Below are 19,935 nucleotides of genomic sequence, written 5' to 3' on the forward strand. Positions count from 1 at the left end.
CCCAGGCTGTTGAATTGCTCCACTTAGGAACACCATGCTCATGGGCTCTGATAAGCCTTCAGATTGCCTGGGGGAATCAAACTGATTCTTGCCTTCTGTCTTTGCAGATGGAGGCATTCTCCTCCCAAAGGATGGTTCTCTTTTAAATCAGATGCTCTGAGTGGCTCTTAGTCAGCCTGCTCCAAACAGAGGGAATTGTCTCTTTGCTTAGTGGGAAAGCGGGTGGCTTTTACAAGGTGCTGAGTCCCTGAGCACTTGCAAAGAGGCACTCAGTGCCTTACAAAACTGGGCTCTTTGGGTTTGTGTGTGCAGGGGTATTTATGCCAGTAGAGTTATACTGCTGTAGTTATCATGGTATAACTCCCTATGTGCATGTTCTTCTTGCAGAATAAAAGTGCCTGCTTAATGAGTTAGACCTATCTAAACCACAGTGTTATAATTGTACTGATATAGTTATGATAGTAAACTTCTTTGTGTATAAAGCCCTTAGACAAGACGTGAAATGTTTTTTTCTTTCTGCAAATGCTTCCAGATGATGACAGGTTCCAAATCTGGATTACAGTAAAACTCCGATGGTCCGGCATCTGATGGTCCGGCATTCCTGATGGTCTGGCACCATCAGGAACATGGAAGTGCTCCGGGCGGCCAGACCAGTGGAGCTGCTCTACCCGCAGCTCTCCCGATTGAGCCGTTGCTAAAACTGACCCGCGGCTGAATCAGGGAAGCCGGGGGCAGAGCAGCTGGGGCGCTGCCAGGTTGATCCCTTGGGGCTGCAGGACCAACCCAGCAGCGCCCCAGCTGTCCCCGATTCAGCCACTGCTGAAACTGACCAGCGGCTGAATCGGGGAAGCCGGGGGCAGAGCAGCTCTGGGTGCTGCCGGGTTGGTCCAGTAGCGCCGAGGAGCAGCACTGCGGGACCAACCCGGCAGCACCCCAGATGCTCTGCCCCAGACGTCCCCAAGAGCAGCTGGGGTGCTGCGGGGTTGGTTTCGCCGTGCCAAGGGTCGGCGCTATCGGACCAACCCGGCAGCACTCCTGCTGCTCTGCTGCAGGCGTCCCTGATTCAGCCGCTGCTGAAACTGACCAGCAGCGGCTGAATCAGGGACGCCTGGGGCAGAGCTGGACTATCTGAAGGGGGGGGCTATGAGGGGTCTGGGGTGACATCTCCCCCACTGCAGACCCCTCATAGCCCTCACTTCCTATAGTCCGGCAAATCTGATAATCCGGCACCCCCTGGGTCCTAAAGGTGCCGGATTATCGGAAGTTTACTGTAATAGGGTAAAATACTAGAGGGACAGATCCTGTCCATGTAAAAATAGGGCAGACAGCCTTTCTGTTTCATAATATATAGAGAGGGACATAAGCATGTATGAGTGATCCAACAATTTTTTCCTAACCGAATGTGCAGAAAACAAGAAAAGTTTGTCATTTGTAGAGGAAGGGATATTGCTCGAGCAAGGTGTGAATCTGAAATACTCCTCGTTTCCTTTTGTTTCCTTGGTGCTCGTTTTCTGTAGGCCTTGTATCTCATTGCTACCAATGGTACCCCAGAGCTGCAGAATCCCGAGAAGCTTTCGCCCATATTTAGAGACTTCCTTAACCGCTGTCTTGAGATGGATGTAGAGAAAAGAGGCTCTGCCAAAGAACTGCTACAGGTAACTACCAGGCCAGGGGCGGAGAGGCAAGCTCAAGTTGAGTCACCACTCTGGCCTGTACTAAGGATTTCTTACCTTTATACTGGTTTGGAAAATCTTGCCAGCTGTCTACACTGGCTGCTTGAATTTCCGGAAAAGCACTGACGATCTCATGTAAAATCATCAGTGCTTTTCCAGAAATACTATGCTGCTCCCGTTCAGGCAAAAGTGTTTTTCTGAAAGACTTTTGCTCAAAAGGGCCAGTGTAGACAGCACAGTACTGTTTTCCGCAAAAAAGCCCCGATCGCGAAAATGGCGATCGGGGCTTTTTTGTGGAAAACCACGTCTAGATTGGCCACGGACGCTTTTCTGCAAAAAGTGCTTTTGCAGAAAAGCATCCTGCCAATCTAGACGTGCTTTTCCGAAAATGCTTTTAACGGAAAAGTTTTCCGTTAAAAGCATTTTCGGAAAATCATGCTAGTGTAGACGTAGCCCTTTTGTATTAGCCACTAATGGCAACAGCAATGTGGCGTGTTTTGTAACTAGGTTCAAAGTGGTCACTCTAGGCCTGGCTGTTATTCCCATGGTTTCTCCACAGCTGCTGCCTAACTCGGTGCGTGTCAGCACTGTCCCGGATTGCTCTGACTTCTCTCTGCTCTTCTTGACCTTGTCAGCTGCATGATTCCCCACTATAGCCCTGCCGTGGATGTGTCTTTTATACCATGTTTCAGACCCTGCCGTTTCTCTTTTTAACTCATCTCAGCATGGCTACAAAGGGAACTTTTTCCCTGCCCCTTCTCTGCCTTGTGTCTGTTTCCCTTGAGACACTGCTACTCATGCATTAATTGCTAACCGTGTACAGTAAACTTCCGATAATCCGGCACCTTTAGAACTCAGGGGGTGTCGGATTATCAGATATGCTGGACTATTGGAAGGTGGGACTATGATGGTCTGGGGTGGGGTGGGGGGATGCCACCCCAGACCCCTCATAGCCCCCTCCTTCCGATAGTCTGACTCTACCCCAGGCGTCCCGATTCAGCCGCTGCAGGTCAGTTTCAGCAGCAGCTGAATCTGGGACGTCCGGGGCAGAGCAGCTGGGGTGCTGCCAGGTTGGTCTGGTAGCGCCGCCCTTTGGCACTGCGAGACCAACCCGGCAACACCCCAGCTGCTCTTGAGGATGCCTGGGACAGATCAGCTGGGGTGCTGCCGGGTTGGTCCCGCAGCGCCGAGGAGCAGCGCTATGGGACCAACCCAGCAGCACCCTAGCTGCTCTTAGGGACACTTGGGACAGAGCAGCTGGGGCGCTGCGGGACCAACCTGGCAGCACCCCAGCTGCTCTGCCCCAGGCATCCGGATTCAGCCATTACTGAAACTGACCAGCGGCTGATTCCAGGAAACCTGGGGCAGAGCAGCTCTGCCCTGGGCTTCCTGGAGTCAGCCGCTGATCAGTTTCAGCAGCGGCTGACTTGGGGATGCCTGGGGTGGAGCAGCTGAGGTGCTGCTGAGTTGGTCCCGCAGCCCCGAGGGGCAGCACTGCGGGACCCACCCGGCAGCACTCCAGCTGCTCTGCCCCCGGCTTCCCTGATTCAGCTGCTGGTCAGTTTCAGCAGCAGTTGAATCAGGGAAGCCGGGCACAGAGCAGCTCCAATTGTCTGGCAGCCAGAGCACTTCCGAGTTCCTGATGGTTCTGGACCATCAGGAGTGCCGGAGCATTGGATGCCGGACCAATGGAGTTTTACTGTATCTGGTGCCATTCCCTCATGCTCGTCCTAAATCCCTGCTGTCACTCTTTCAGGAGCATGCATGTTGTAGCCAAAACACTTTCTCACTCGAGGGGGCAGAACAATATTGGCCTCTCACCAACCTACCCGAATTTCCAATTTCAGGACTGAATTCAATTAGCGTGTGTCCCACTCCCTCAGAAGTCCAGAGGGAGATGTGCATGTGTAATTGATGGGATGGTCATGGCCCTCCAGTGCTCAGTGGCTGGGCTGCACCTGACTTCCCTCACTTGATATCCACTTTAAATCTGTCTTATGGTCTCCTCCTTTGATTGCTCTGTGGTAGAATTGGGGCATTAGAATCTTAATTTGTTATCCCTTATTTTCCCTGCTGCAGAGATTGCCAGTTTTTGATGTTTACCACAAAACCCACCCTCTTTAGCTCAGGAGGGACTCTCCGTAAAGTGCTTTGTGGCACCACATAGAGTGTGACAGATGCTGAACAATATCTGTGTGGTGTGGTGGGAAGTAGAAGGTCCTGCAAATGCTAACATGGATGCCTGGAGAGCTAGTAAATTACTTTGATTTTCAGTTTGGCTAGAGCTGTGCCAAAGTCCAGTTCCGTTTTGCAGAGATTAATAGACTGATGGGCCTCTAGGTACTATTATGATAATTGAGTCTGACCTCTTGCATAATACGGGCCGCGTAAAATCACTCAGGAACTCCTGCATCCAGCTCAGTAACTGGTGGTGGAGCTCCACTCAGGACTAAGATCCTCTAACTTTTACTTTATATTTGTGGATTAACTCAGAATCCAGAAAGAATTTCCTGAGTTTCAACTAGTCGTGTCATAAGCCCATAAAGCTGAGAATTTAGCCTGACTTTGGTGCATAGCTGGAACTCAGCCCAGGCTTGCTTGAAAAGTTTATGGCTTTAACAAATCTTTTTGTTTAACCTGGTTTGAGTTTGAGCCTGTAACAGAACTGCAAATCATTTGAGCTCTGCATGGTTTTGGTGTAAACATTTCCTTCTGTGGTGAGACGTGACTTCAAAGGTATCATCAATAACTTAGTTTTCTCCTTCTCTCATAGCACCAGTTCCTGAAAATTGCAAAGCCCCTTTCTAGTCTGACTCCTCTGATTGTTGCAGCTAAAGAGGCAACGAAGAACAACCACTAATCTGGAATCTTCATCATTATCGTGCCAAGTCTTTTCAATGTTCATTTCAGAGACTCAACACCTGCCCTCCTGCTCCATAGGGGTGCCCCGAGCCTTTGATCCCCTGAGAGTGAGCTTCAGAAGTAGTATTTGTTGAATGTTAAAGGAGGCATTGCTGATCTAAAATCGTGAACGGCCTTCTCACCCTCTTGGTGGGAGAAGACTATTTTGTATGGTTGACAAGGTCTTTGTAAGAACCTCTGAGCCTGATGTAGCAAAGCCAGTGTGATTTCATATCTCTTAATGTGTTTATTTTTTAACGTAATATGGAGCCTTAGACCATGTTTATCTTAATAAATCTCTCACTGGCTGGACTTTCCCTGCCTCTGTCCGGCTCGGTGGTTACACTACTGAAACTCCTGCATGCTTCGATTACCTGAATAATGGAGCAGCTAGCAGAAATCGGAATAGCTTTAATAATGGAAAGGGGATGCAGGATTGTGTGTCATCCAACCACTTCCCAGTGCTGCCGGACACTTTGACAGGGAGCTGAAGTATTCTGAATGAACTTTCTGCAATCATCGGAGGATTTAATTCATGGCCGACCTTTGTGCTATGTCTTGTGAATCAGCCTCTGATTAAATAACCCGCTTTCTGTTTTTATCTTGGATCTGTAACTTCAGTTTTCAATTCTGCTAATTATTAGATCACTTCCAAAAATAATCTTTCTGTTGCGTTAGAAAGTAAATCATAGAAGGTGGTGGCAGGCCTGTTTTTAAAACTATTTCATTTGTGAGGCACAGTTTAGGTTAAAGAAATCACTGCTATATATTGTAAAACACTGATGCAGTGGTCACCATTACAGTTTCACCATTTGTCCACAGTTACCACACAGTGGTGTTTGAGAAATGACTATTCCTTATGCCAAGTTCAAGGAAAAACTTGTATTTTCTCAGATGCTGTTGGATATGGTAGGTAGGAGGGTGTGTGTGGAGGGGGGCAGCTAAGTAATCTGCTTTGTTTATCATTTAACTTATCTGAAGGATTAAGAGGGTTAATTATTCCTCTGGTTGCCCTAATTTTTAAAGTATCAGGAAACTTGGAACTGCATCTGAATTGACAAATCTGTCCCCTAAACACTGGGTTATACCCAAGGCTAAGATTTTTGTTATGGGTATTTTAGTAAAAGTCATGGACTGGCGGGGGCAGTAAAGAATGCATGGAAGCCTGTGACCCCTCTATGACTTTTACTAAAAATATCTATGACAAAATGGAGAGCTCTGCTGTGGGATCCTTATATCACCTGCAGTGGCTAAACAAGTACAAGGGTCCCCTGTGGCAGCTGGATGCCATGGACTGAAGTTACAGAAGGTGCAGGAAGTCACAGATTCTCTGACTTCCACGACCTCTCTGAAAAAACCAGATGTATGTTGATTTCAATAAAATTGCTGTGTATCTGAACCTAGGAGAACGAGGAAGGGGACACTTGGACGATTCACCTGAGTCTCAACTTGGACAACTGTTCATGCTATTCTGTGTGTGCCACTGGATGTCCAGAGGTGATGGCTAAAGTGGTACATGCAAACTCAATTATTTTACACTCAGAGTTTCCTAGACCTGCTTATATCCAATTACTAACATGGTATAGAGTCTTAAGGTGCTGTAATTTCCATAGCGAGGAACCAGAAAATAGTGTAAGAAGGTGTGTAAGTCAGGTGGGAGTTGCTTTCTCTGACTCTTGTGTTGCTTTTCTTGCCATGACCCCCATTTCTGGCTCCATATGGTGTAAACTAAATCAGTGTATGAGGGCTTAAATTACGAAGGAGCCATCAGCGAAGTAGTAATAGTCCACATCAACTCAGTCCAGCTCCAGGGTGAAACCTGTAACTGTACCTTTCTTCTTGGGTATGGATGGATTTTTCTTCATCTTCCATTTTGGTCTCTGCTTCTTCCCTTTTTCCATAAGAAGTTATTATGTTTCATCATAATATTTGCTGGACATATCATATGTGGGAGATGGACAGGATGGTCTAATACAGGGGTTCTCAAACTGGGGGTCATGACCCATCCAGCAGTCTCATGGTTATTACATGGGGGCTGTAAGCTGTTTGCCTCCATCCCCAAAACCCTGCTTTTCCTCCAGCATTTATAATAGTGTTTAATACAAAAATACCATTTTTAATTTATAAGATGAGGGCCACACTCAGAGGCTTGCGGTATGAAAGGAGTCACCAACAGAAAAGTTCAAGAATCACTGCCGTAATAGGTCTTGCCTGTCCATTTTATCTATAACTTTCTAAGTGAACTATGATTTCTTTTTAGAAATTGGTTTGTGCCTTTCAGTCACATACATATATCTCCTTGTGCAGAGCACTTCTGCCTTTCAATATCTTATATAAATTCATGGGCAGATGAAAATGCAGGATGTTCCTTTGCTGGTATGACTGTTGACACTAGAGGCTGTTGCCAGCACAGCTAAATTGGTCACAAATCACACTTGACATGCCCTTGTCTGATTTTATCTATGCTGACCAAAATCTGTAGTTAAGATCTTGGCTCAAATTAATCTGGATTAAGCTGCTTTCAGATCAACACAAGTTAAGAGTTTCAACTACTAGGATGGCCTGAGTCACTATTTTCCCATTGAAAATCCCATTTGTTTGCCTTTCTGTGATTTAAGGATTCCCCTGCACATGTGTCTAACAGGCCCTGGATTTCTAGCTGAACACCTAGGACAAAATGGGATGATAGTAGAACCCCCTAACCCTAGGGGGAAGGGTGGTTCGGTGGTCAGACGGACCCCAACCCCTACCCGGGGGAATTTGGACAGAGTTTGAAGGGAAGTGGCATTGCCCTGGAGTAATTGTCTGATAAAGGAGGAGTTTGTTTTTATTTTCCCTCACACTGTCTTATTGGGCCACGTAATGGGAAATGGCGGACAGGCCATAGTGGATATCATAGAATAATAGGACTGGAAGGGACCTCGAGAGGTCATCGAGTCCAGCCCCCTGCCCTCAAGGCAGGACCAAGCTCCGTCTACACCACCCTGACAGATGTCTATCTAACCTGTTCTTAAATATCTCCAGAGAGGAAGATTCCACCACCTCCCTTGGCAATTTATTCCAATATTTGACCACCCTGACAGTTAGGAATTTTTTCCTAATGTCCAATCTAAACCTCCCCTGCTGCACTTTAAGCCCATTACTCCTTGTCCTGTCCTCAGAAACCAAGAGGAACAAATTTTCTCCTTCCTCCTTGTGACACCCTTTTAGATATTTGAAAACCGCTATCATGTCCCCCCTTAATCTTCTTTTTTCCAAACTAAACAAGCCCAGTTCATGAGGTAGCTCCATTGATCGAGGTAGCTCCATTGATTTTTATAGAATTACATTGATTAATGGTGGCTACATGACATCTCTAGCACAAAGCCCTTGTGAACAACAGGGATTAGAACTGGGATTGGCAAATTCTGGTCCATGGGCTGGATCTGATCTGTCAGGGTTAGCTCCTGGAAGGCCCCCACCACTTCTGAAATTGGCCACAGGTATAGGCAGTTGCAGCTCCCATTGGCCATGGATCACCATTTCTGGACAATGGGAGCTGTGGGAAGTGGTGGCCCAGTCCATGCTGCTTCCTACCGTTCCCATTGGCTGGGAATGGCAATCCACAGCCAATGGGAGCTGCAGTTGCTAATACCTGCAGCTGTGCAGGGAAACATAGCGGCAGCGGCCCACCAGGGGCTAACTCTGGTGAACCACTGCTGTGTTATTGCCTGCTCCTGGATTAGAACCTGATCCATATCAGTGCTCCCATCAGCTCACAATGGAATCCCAGGGTTGAGGCGTTCTTTAGCATTTCACATGAACAGACTCTATCCAGACTGACTGTCACTATAATTGAACATGGGTGCTGGTACCAGGATATCAGCACAACGTCCCCTGCCCAAGGCTTGCTTATTTATAAATAACCATGTTAAATCATGCTTCAGGCTATCAGTCACCTAGGAGGGCTACTGTTTAAAGGGACTGTTTATTCTTACTTTTTGCCTTCTGTCCGTCAGCTGATTTCTAATCCATGGCGGTGCTTTGCTTCGGATCCCATCACGGCTTAGTTTTCTACATAGCTTTGTGAGAGAGATTTGCCAAAAGCATCGTGAGGCCCATTGAGAAATGGCAAGATTGTGACATCGGAGCTGACATCTTCTAATGAACAAAGTTCTAACAGTATGGCTTCATTGCCCTGATCTATTGACCCTGAAAGGCAGGGTGCAGAATACATTGGCGCTCTGTTTGGGCCTGATTTCAAGTCAACTGCCTCAGGGAAGTCAGGTGAATTCTTCTGTTTGAGTTCTCACGGGATTTAAAATTCTTCTGTCTGCCTTACGTTTTAGCAGTGGATTCGTGTATCAACATGCTGCCTTTGCCATTCAGTCATCACCTTCCATATCCTGGTCTCAGTGCTGCTTCAGTTCATACATATATGATTAGCTAATGCCAAGGGACAGTTCATAACTGTGAAATATTCAAAAGCTTCCAGGGGTAGCCGAGTTAGTCTATAACAGAAAAAACTTAAGAGATATTCGTAATGCTGAATAAAACATGATGGTTCGTTCAAAAATTGACAGTTGATTGATTTAATACAGCTTTGAACCTTTGCAGGAAAAAAAATGCTGCTTTGAACCATCTTAAATGAAATATGCAGAGAAACAGGTTCCTTACCTTGTCAAATTTTTTTAAACTTTCCTTTTTTTAGTAGTCTACATTTAACACAGTGCACTATACTGAATTTGCTTCCTTCCCCCGCTACCCAGTTGTAGAATTCAGATTCCAAACAAGGTGTGTGGTTGATGGGGTCTGCTCGTAACTCTGAGGTTCTACTGTAATAGGGTAATAAATATCAGATTTAATAGCCATCACTTTTGGAAGTGATGTTCTCAGAACTTCAAAAAGTTAAAACTTTTTTAGTTCACACTGAGAACATTTTTTATTCCACCAATGTTTAAAAATACTGGAAAAGCTTTTTCCGATGAAGGTAAATCAGCAATGATTTGATTGTAACTTCTTTGGTTTTTTAGATACTATTGTCTTTTCAAGGTAAATGCCATATTGTCTTGTTAATAATCCCCTTCCTTGTTTGAATTTAGTGAGCCAGATTCCTCAGTTATGGCCCTTTTAACTAGTTCCCTATTTACATGTATACTATTAGATTATTAATTTGTATATTTGAATGGCTCCTTTATGTTAGCTGCTTAGAAGATAACTTAATTGGTTCTTTTCTGCCTGCTACCCACCCTCTGAAAAATCAGCCCACTTCAAGGTGTGTCATGTCAGGTATGTCAAGGAATAATAAGGAATGCTCACCCCTTGCAAATCAGCAACACACAAAAGTTTAAAAAGAATCAATCAAGGCCAGATCCAAAATCAGCTGGAAGTGATAGACTCCCATTGACCGTAGCTGGTTTTGTACCAGGCCCATGCAGATTAGAAAACCCAAAGGTTTATACTGCTCCCTAAAACAGAGGCAGATGGGAACTTGTATTATATGCTTCCTGTGTTTAACTATTGTAGTTGAAATGTCTTATTCACTTAACTCCTCAATGTTTATAGAAATAGTTTATTTTAATGAGAGTTTCTAGGATTTTGTACCCAAGTGGGAGGAGGGGGAGATAGGTGCATGTAAATCCTTAGTGAGCCTTTCCAGGAGAAGGCTGGGGGGGCGGAATGGGGGGAATGGGAATGAGTGAATAGCAGCTCATTGTTTGGCTTTGATAGCAGTTTTACTCTTGGAATGTCTTAATTAAAGGGACATATCTGTATTGTTTCAGAACATACATCTGTTCTATTATTTGTCCCTGCCTCTCTTTGAGAAGTTATTTATGTCCCTTGCAGTCTGGAATATACCTTTAAACAAAGATGGTGGGAATCCTTGAGGAGACCCAGGTTTCCATGGAGACACTTCTGCTTATTTATTTGCCTTTCTAACAGATCTTGGGATGACTAGAGCCAATTTTAAGAAAAGATTTGGAGAAAACCCTTTACAGCCAAGTTTTTACAAAGGGACGAGTGATCTGGGCTGCCTCAGTTTTTGAGGTGTCTAACTTGAGACCTGGTTTTCAAAAAAGCTCTGAAAACGTTGGACAACCCAAAACCGAGGCACTTGAAATCAGAAGTTGTTTTGTAAATCTTGGCCAAGAACACAATAGCTATGATAATACATGGATCTCTCCAACAATTATAGCAGCGGATAGAAATAGCCCATGTTTACAAGGCATTTACGATGCTGCGTGAGGACAGACTGATTTTTGTGACTTGAGAGTAGGTTAGATGCAAGTTTTAAAGAATGTGTTGCCTGTTTCTTGTTGACATAAAGCAGGTCTGGACAAAGATCCCAGAAAAATGCTCCACTTTAAACTTACTATATGAAATAAAATGTTTCATAGCAAAGCAAGTGAGCTAAGTTAACTCATAAATCTTGTGTCATGGCATATTTGAGCAGGAATCTCCTAAAATTCAGTAATGGTGAAGTCAGGCTTACAACTGACCTGGCTAACATTGTTTTCTGGCATGGATTCTTGTGTTTCATTTCCACAAAGCCCACAACCACTGTGTCAGAGCCCATCAGACCAAGCCCAGGGATAATTCCCTGATTTGGAACCTGACTACTGAAAGTGTTCAGAATCGTATACATAATCTTAGACAAACAGCTGCCAACCTTGATATTGAAAAGCAGGAGCTAATAATACAAATGAATGAAAGCCCTGAAGAGACATTTGCAAGCCTAGACAGTGTGTTGCAGAACAGTGGTGGAAGATCAGCAAAGAGGTGGAGAATGTTGAGATTCTGGGATTAGCAGAAGTAAGGATTAAACATTTGGAATTCCAAAACGGGAACTAGGGAAGAGCCACTGACCAGCTGACTGATGAAATAGAGAGAATGTCTCCAGATTTCTCTATATCATGATTACATTGTCCGAAATCCAGAAGTGTTTAAAACAACTGCAAAGCACGCTACTTGCAGACAGCAGCTTGAAGAGGAAAAACGCCAAACATCCAAGTTCAGGCCCATGCTGGAAGGATCTGAGCAAATCTGGGAGGTTTGGAAAAATGCTGTAATCCGGCTGAAAGGACAACTGGAAAATTCAGTGCGAGAGATTGGCAATGTTGAGACTGGAAATTGAAGACAGAGTCCAGGTTTGTTTATTTTTTGCATGAGATTGTGTAAGCAAAGCTGGTGAGGGACTCACTGGACAATAAGAGAAACTTTCTCAATTGCCTTTCAATAGGTGTCTGGTTTGTGTCCACCTTGGTCCTCTATTTTGGATTTGTGACCACATCCGTCTTGCTATATGTCTTCATATTCAACAAAGATTTCAAGTCTGTCAGTTGTCATCTGCTGTTTTCTGACCATAATCTCAGTTTGCTAAGAAACTTCCGGTCTCCATATGCTCTCTGGAAATATGATGGCTTGAAGCCATTTTAAGGTCAGCCGTGCAGCCTCTCTTCCATCTCTTCATATCAGCTAAATTAACCCTCTTTCAATGCCTTGCTTGTTTTCTTCTTGACCTAACAGCTCACTCATTTTTAAAAAATTGCTTCTTTAAAATAAAATCCAAATACATTGTTCACTGGTTCTCGTTTGTATACTGTTTGGTTGGAACTCTTTGAAGTCAGTCATCCAATGAGAGAGGTGTGATTCTTTTCCTAAGCGTGTCACACTCGTTTTTGTTCCTATCATGTTTGTCTAGGTGTTTTTGTAACTCTTGGAATTTAAACCAGTCATTCTCAACCCATGGCCTGTGGGCCACTTGCGGCCCAATCAGTACACAGCTGTGGCCCATGTGACACAAGGCTACACAGGTAGTTTGTATATATATTGTGCGGATGTGGTCCATGTAACATACAGAAAGCTGCATATGGGGCCCACAGTGGAGAAAAGGTTGAGTACCACTGATTTCAACTAATTTACCTACTACTGAAGTAAGGCTCACTGGCCTGGTATTCCCAGGATTGCACCTACCTAGTTGAAAACATTTGGAGAAAATATAATTAATGTGTTGGTCATGAACCTAAATGCCAGTATCTAATATGGAGACACCATGTGATTGAGGACTGTGACTGGCAGGGGAGTTAACAGCGTCCGTGGGCAAGGTGGAGGGGTGGTTCTGCACTCCTGAGGCCAGCCCTCAGAGCTGCACAGAGCGGGTGTTGCGGTGCTCCAGTGGCGATTTAAAGAGCCCAGGGATTTAATGGGCCTAGGGCAGCTGGGAGCCCCAGAACCCTTTGAATTGCTAGGCCGTAGGGAAACTGCCCTCTTTTCCCACCCCATCAGCAGGCCTGGGAACTGGGGAAATATGGGAGCAAGCAGGTCCCAGCTCTGTTACAGACTGCGGGGCTCTGGGCAAGTCACTTTCTCTCCTCTCTGTGCCTCATTTCCCCATACGTGTGTGTCAAACACTTCTGTTGCCCCTCCTCTGTGCTTGTCTTTTTTCTTTTAAGCTCTTTAAGGTGGGGACTGGCCCCTGATTGTATGGGGCCTGCAGGTGCTTGGGCTGCACAGATAATCAGTGCTGACAAAAATGTGATCAAATACTCGTACAGTGGATTAGGAAAGCAGTTGCTCGTAAAAGGGAAGCAAGCCACAGCCCAGCCTAACCAAAGCAATCCAGTTTGTGTAATGCATGTCACATGTCTCACGATGGTGTGTGTGAATGCTTCATCCTCCCGAGGTTAAATGAACCAAATGAAATGCCTCACGGGATTGCACAGGCTGGACTCTGGAAGGTGAGAAAGAGAAGCCCTCGCAGCGATGCCCTTACTAGCAAGGTAGTGCTCAAAACATGGGATCTGGGCAGCTGAAGCCGGGTTGGACTGAGGTGAAACAGAACTATGGCACTAACACTCAGTACAAAGCATGCACAGAGGGACCTACAGAAGGATTTAAGGCAGTAGTCCCCAACCTTTTGGGGCTGACCGGTGCCCGGGGGCGGGGCCGCGCACACGCTGGTGCCGGCACCATCCATGCACCACACTGCCGGGGCCAGCGCCGTTCCTGTGCTGTGTGCCCAGGGGCGGGGACGCCCATATGCCGTGCACCCAGGGTCCAGCACCGCCCACGTGCCTAGGGGCGGGGCTAGGGCCGGCCCGGATCACTCGGTGGGCGCACAGAAATGGCCTGGCGGGTGCCATGGCGCCCGCAGGCACCACGTTGGGGACTACTGATTTATGGCTTCAGCTTAATCCTGTTAATAGATGGCTGTGTAAATTCTCTCAGCACCATCACTGGCACTTTAACCTGCAAATGGCTTTGCTAATCAAGCCTTTTAACACCCCTCTGAAGGACGTATGTGTTATACCCCATGCAGAGGTGGGTAGGTGTGCGTGTGCGCACCTACCATATTAGAAGTAAAACATCCAAATGCAAGTCTTGGGCTATGTCTACACTGGGAAGACGAAAGTGCTGTCCACCAGCAAAAATGGCCAAAAGTGAAAACCAGCTTTTCTGCCCCCCATTATCCACATTTCATGGCCACATTGCTAACACCCTGTCCATAGACAAGATTGTGTCTTGAGGGTGTGGCCATTGCTGTTTTCCACCTTGTCATCTGAATCAGTGTGAGTGGATCCTCCTAACATCCCTTTTCCTGAATGCTAGAAGCCTTACAAGCCAGAGGACTATGAGGGTGTGTCTAGACTACAGGGTTTTGTCGACAAAAGTGGACTTTTTTCGACAAAACTATACCTGCGTCCACACTGCCTTTGAGTTATGTCGACATAACGTCGACAAAACTCAGCAGATTTGTCGACGTATGTAAACCTCATTCTACGAGGAATAATACCTTTTGTTGACAGAGTTCTGTTGACAGAAGGCATTATTGCATCTACACTGTCCTTTGCGTCCACACTGTTATGTCGGCAAAGCGGCTTGCTTTGTCGACAGAACTAGATGTAGTCTAGACGCTCTTTGTCAACAGAAGCTTTGTCGACAGTATCTGTCAACAAAACTTCTGTTGACAAAACCCTGTAGTCTAGACGTACCCTGAGTTACAGAGTGCGCTGCGCTGTGTCCCCTGCAATTGCCTGGAGCCTGTGGGTTTCTGGCATGGCTTGTCCTGCATTATTTTTATTACAGTAACCCCCAGGATCAGGTCCCAGTGGTGCTAGGGGCAGTGCAAACTTATGGGAGAGGTGCATAGGGCATTGGTATCTGGAACATATTTAACATTTATATTGGGGTAGTGGTAAGAGGCCAAAGAGGTCAGGGCCCTGCTCTGTGAGCTACTGTACAAGCAGATAGCGCTGACTGTGATATTAATGGGGTGAAAGTACAAGTGGGTGAGAAGCGAGAAAGCTGCAAGGATACCCCACTGGGTTCCTGTCAAATTCTTCCATTAATGTGTGTGCTGGGGTGGGGGGTGGGGGGGGGGGGAATAGCAGGGGTTACTCTATCTGTGAAAGAGACACAAATCCTGATCCTGTGAAACCAAAGCTCCAAGCCCCCATAAACCTCTCACATAAACCCACTTCCTTCATTGCCTCCCCTCCAAGCACACACCAGCCTAAGTGTGCTCCCAGAAGAGACAGCGCAGCAGGAGGTAGTATAGATTAAAAACACAAGGCCTGCTTGCATCCTCGGCTGAAAACATGGGCCTAAGCCAAATGAAACTCCCTTTTTCATAGAAGAGCCGCAAGTGTTTTGCACTTTGAGTTCTCTGTGGCTGAAAGCCTGCACAGCGGGGGAGGGGGAAGGAAATGCTCAGTAAACAATACCTGACTCCACTGGAATTGTGATAACGTGCTGGTGGTGCTTGATCATTTCAGCTAATGCACTGGAAGGAAATGGTAGCCCAGGGACCTGTGACGCAAAGGTATGAATGTTCACAACAGTCTCTGGTTCGCTGACCTATTACTGATGCCCAGTCTTTTCAGAAGCTCAAATAGCTTCCACCAGCAGTTAAACACTCGAACGTCGAGGCAAGAGTTTCAGACGTACTGTGATTTTTTTTTTTTTTTTTAAGGGGCAGTGACTCAGGCAAGTGACTCCTGGCTGCTGATGACTGTCAGGATCTAGCATGAGATGTTTATAAAGGAGCATGATTTTTCAGACTGAGCTGAAAACACACACTGAGTCAGACCAAAGATCCATCTACCCCAGTGTCCTGGCTTCCGACTAGGGATGTTAAAGACTAGTCGACTATCCAATAAGCATTTGCATATCTGATATTCTGATGACTAGTCAATTTCTCCCCCTCCCCCCCTCCCGCTGCCTCTGAGATAGAGGCAACAAATAGTGGGGAGGGGTACTTCAAAGCAGCAGCACCACACAGCTGAGTCAGGGAACAGCTGTGTGGTGCTGCTGCTTTGAAACCCCAAGGCAGAGTTTTAAAGGGGCAGCGCTGCACAGCTGAGCTGGGGATCAGCTGTGAGGTGGCTGCCCCTTTGAAATGCTGCCTCTGCACATTTCAAAGTGAAAGCTGAGGAGCCTGGGGTTAGCTGGGGACTCCCCAGCTGATCCTAGGCTCCTCTCGGCATTTCCCCAGAATCTTGGGTCAGCTGGGGAATCCTGCATTCCACTGAAATGCTACACAGAACTGGGATCAGCTGGGGAGTCCCCAGTTGACCCCGGGCTCCACACAGCATGCAGCACAGCATGGAGCCCGGGGTCAGTGGGGGACTCAGACTCCCCCACTGACCCCGGGCTCCATGGCTTTGAAATGCACAAGAGCCCCTGCTGGTACCTTTGAAATGTGGAGTTCTGCATGTCTCCTTTGAAATGTACAAGGGCCCCCTCTTGAGCTTTTGTACCTTTCAAAGGAGGAATGGGGAAGTGCCTATCGACTAGTCGAGTAGTTGATGGAAATTCCATCAACTACTTGAATAGTCAATTAACTGCATTTTAACGTCCCTACTTCTGACGGTGACCAATGCCAGGTGCTGAGAGAATGAACAAAATAGGGAATCATCAGGTGATCCATCTGGTTACCCATTCCTAGCTGCTGGCAAACAGAGGCTGGAAACACCATTCCTGCCCACACTGGCTAATAGCCATTGATGGATGGGCTGCCTATTCTTTTCACTTAGTGACCTCCTAATTCTCGTGTTATGAGGAGTAAATTAATGCTTTATTTACTATGTCCACACCAGTCATGATTTTATAGGTTTCTATCATATCCCCCCTTAGTTGTCTCTTTTCTGAGCTGAAAAGTTCTAGTCTTATCAACATCTCATATGAAAGCTGTTCCACACCCCTAACTCACTCTTTGAAAATCAGTCCCCTTTAAGTTGCTAGTCAGTGCTCTTTATAAACTAGGCACGTTATTTTATCAGAACTAAAATAGCAGCTGAATGTGTTTACTGTTTTCTTTTTAATTATTGGATCGTCTAGGGCAGATTTTTTGATAGACCATAACAAAGAGTGTCCAAATGTATCCCATGGACATTTTGCATGGAAAGACAAAATCTTTCAGTAAGGACACAACCTGGGAGCCAGAAGATTGAGACTTTAATCCTAGTTCTGCCAGGAAGTTCTTCAGATTTCACATAGGGAGACCTTTTCCAAATCATGTCACTCCTGTGTAGGCAGCCAAAGGAAGAGATACATCTTTCTGTAGTTCTCAGCACCCAGCTGCTCTCACTGGGAGCTGGCACAAGTGAGTGCTGAGCATGTCATGTGACCGTTAATCCCTGTTGCCTCGTTTTCTGCTCATCTGTAAAAAATAGTAATTACCTGCTTCAGCAGGTGTGTTGTGAGGCTAGATCAGTGCATGTTTGAGACTTGTGCAAAGATCTGCTGAGGGAGGGTGCAAGAGAAGGGCAAAGTGCCAGAAGCTGGGTTTACTTTCTTGAAATCATTTATAATACTCCTTGCTCCCCAGCCTTAATCCCGGCCTCTTGTCGGTGGGGGCATAGGTGCCAACTCCATGGATGCTCTGGGGTTCAAACACTCACTGGTGGGGGAAAAATGGGGGGGTACTCTGCACCCATGAGGCAGGAACACCTACCTGGGGCACAGTGGAAGCCGAAGGTGGAAAATACTCAAGTCAGTGGGAGTTCTGAGCAGAGAATGTCTCCTTGGTGTTCCAGTTAATGCTTCAATTCTTCAGTCTCCAGTGCCCCCTGGTGGTTGTATTTTTTCACTTAAAGGTTTTTGATGCAGTAACTTTGGCTTTTTCATTCTACCCTTTTACAGCCCCTACTGTGAACCCTTCCTTTGATCTCAGGTATTTATTCATTTAAGGGTGGGGCTGTTAGGAAAGCCATTATCTCTTTAGCAGATAAGGAATCAGATAGATTGAGTTTGATACCTGGCCTGGTGACCTTGGTTAAGTCTCTCTGTTTGCTTCCCCACCTCTATAAAATGAGGATAATATGTACCCAGCTTTAGAAAGTGCTTGGATGCACGGTACAGAGGGCACTGACATCCCCAGGGCAGGTCCCTGCAGGCAGGCATCCAGGACAGAGAATCTGGAGAGTGGCCTATTGTGTCTCTCACTAGAAATGGCCCCTTGAGGCTAAGATATCTTCACAGGGACGTGTGAAGGAGCTTCTGGTCTGTCCATGTTCATGCTATTGCTTGCTATAAATATACACATGCTTGCACCTCCAGTGACTTCACTTTTCAACCAGGATTTCTACTTCACACAGTTCTGGGTCTGCACAAGCAGCTTGCCTATCTTCCCTTCCCCCCACTTCCATACTGGGATGTCGTAGCAGGAATATTACAAGCAAGACACAAGGAGTAACTCTTCCACTCTATTCTGCCCTGGTTTGGCCACAACTGGGATACGGCATCCAGTTCAGGGTGCCACATTTCAGGAAGGACGTGGACAAACTGGAGCAAATCCAGAGATGAGCAACCAAAATGATTAAAGGTCTTAGAAAACATGACCTGTGAGGGAAGGTTGACAAAACTGGGTTTGCTTAGTCTGATGAAGAGAAGACTGAGGGGGGATATAACAGTTAGGGTTGCCAGGTGTCTGGTTTTGAACTGGACAGTCCACTATTTGAGCTTTCTGTTCGGGAAACAAATTGAGAAAATGTAAATATCTGGTATGTTCTAAATAAGATGTAACATAGATTGTGATGTAATGTCAAGTGTATCCGGTATTTTTGTTGAAACCATCTGGCAACCCTAATAATTTTCAAGTCCTTGAAAGGTTGTTACAAGGAGGAGAAGGGAGAAAAATTGTTCTTCTTAACCTCTGAGGATAGGACAAGAAGCAATGAGATTAAATTGCAGCAAGGCTGGCTTAGATTGGACATTAGGGAGAAATGTACCTATTTACATGCCATACTGGTGCACAGTCCCTAATGCATTCATTCAAACCGTAACAATGGGTGGCTCAGACCCTTGACAGGAACCAACATCCCCAGGAGTTTAAATGCAGACTCACCAGTTGTCTCGCTGGATTTCTAGCACTGATGAGGGGGAAAGGCCCTTTAAATCACTGCCGGAGTCCAGCATCACATGCTCTGGATAGCACTGAGGGCTGCCTGGTAGAGGTGCGATGCTCTGCAGGTGATATTGCGGGCGACCTTACCGTAGCCATGCCTTCTGCCTGAGGCCCTGTTCTTTCTAGGGCGCAGAGCAGGGCCTCCCCATCTTGTCCTGGAGCCCGGCGAGGCTGTCAGCCTTGGGCAAGTCATTTCCCTGCCTTTGCCACAGTCTCCTGCTCTATAAAAGAGCGACACTGATGCTCATCTCCTTTGGTTTGCGGTCTGAAGATGAAAAGTGTCATGTAACAGCCGGGCACATACCAGCATTACGACTCATTACGCCGGGCTTGCACCAATGCACTGGGAGTGCCATTGTCACGAAGGCCACGGTTTGTCCGAAGGAGGTACGTGCCGAAAGGCAGGCTGCCAAATCCAAACAAAGTGAGGCGCTCGGTTGTGAGCAGCTTTTCAGAAGTTCTGAGCATTCAGCAGCTCTTCCTGACTTCAGTCAGACGTGCTGGGTAAAGAGCCAAACTGCTTTATTTAGGGGCTGCAATGTGGCCTCAAGGGGCCTATCTTTTGGCACCTAGTTGACTTACTTGTCTGTCCCCTCGCTGTGCAGTATTATTGTTGCTCTCTGAGGAGAGTCCCTGGTGTGATGGTAGCGTGGTGAGTCTCCTGTTAGGAAGTAGGCTCGGCCCATAGGCCAGAAAGCTCTCAGTCAGCTCAGGGGAAGAATGACTCTGTGGGCAAGGCTCTGAACTAGTGCTCAGGAGAGCAGGTTTCACTTCCTCACTCTCCACAGGTTCCTCTGGTACCTTTCCCCGCCCTGGCTGAGAGAGGGGCATCTCTCCTGTTGCAGCCCTGAGCCCCTGCGCGGGGCTTGATAGGGTAGACTGTGCAGTTTGAAGGAAAATTAGGAGAGTGGGGGAGAATGAGGGACGGAGAGAGAGGGATATGGAGTGCGGGGTGGATCCTGGGTTGCACTTAAA

At 46.5% G+C, this 19,935-nt stretch overlaps 1 protein-coding gene across 3 annotated transcripts in view; it reads left to right on the forward strand.

Annotated features, from left to right (window-relative positions):
- PAK1 (p21 (RAC1) activated kinase 1) overlaps nt 1–12,133 on the forward strand; it is a 128,583-nt gene extending 116,450 nt beyond the window's left edge. For all 3 annotated transcript variants that reach the window (XM_006131928.5, XM_006131927.4, XM_006131926.4), the window contains 2 exons: nt 1,518–1,655; nt 4,447–12,133. In XM_006131928.5, coding sequence (XP_006131990.1) covers nt 1,518–1,655; nt 4,447–4,533 — 225 coding nt within the window. In that variant the 3' untranslated portion in view covers nt 4,534–12,133. The remainder of the gene's footprint in view (nt 1–1,517; nt 1,656–4,446) is intronic.
- Nucleotides 12,134–19,935: the final 7,802 nt, after the last annotated feature.

This window comes from Pelodiscus sinensis, chromosome 1 (genome assembly GCF_052426305.1).
Source record: "Pelodiscus sinensis isolate ZL-2025 chromosome 1, ASM5242630v1, whole genome shotgun sequence".
Lineage (NCBI taxonomy): Eukaryota > Metazoa > Chordata > Testudines > Trionychidae > Pelodiscus > Pelodiscus sinensis.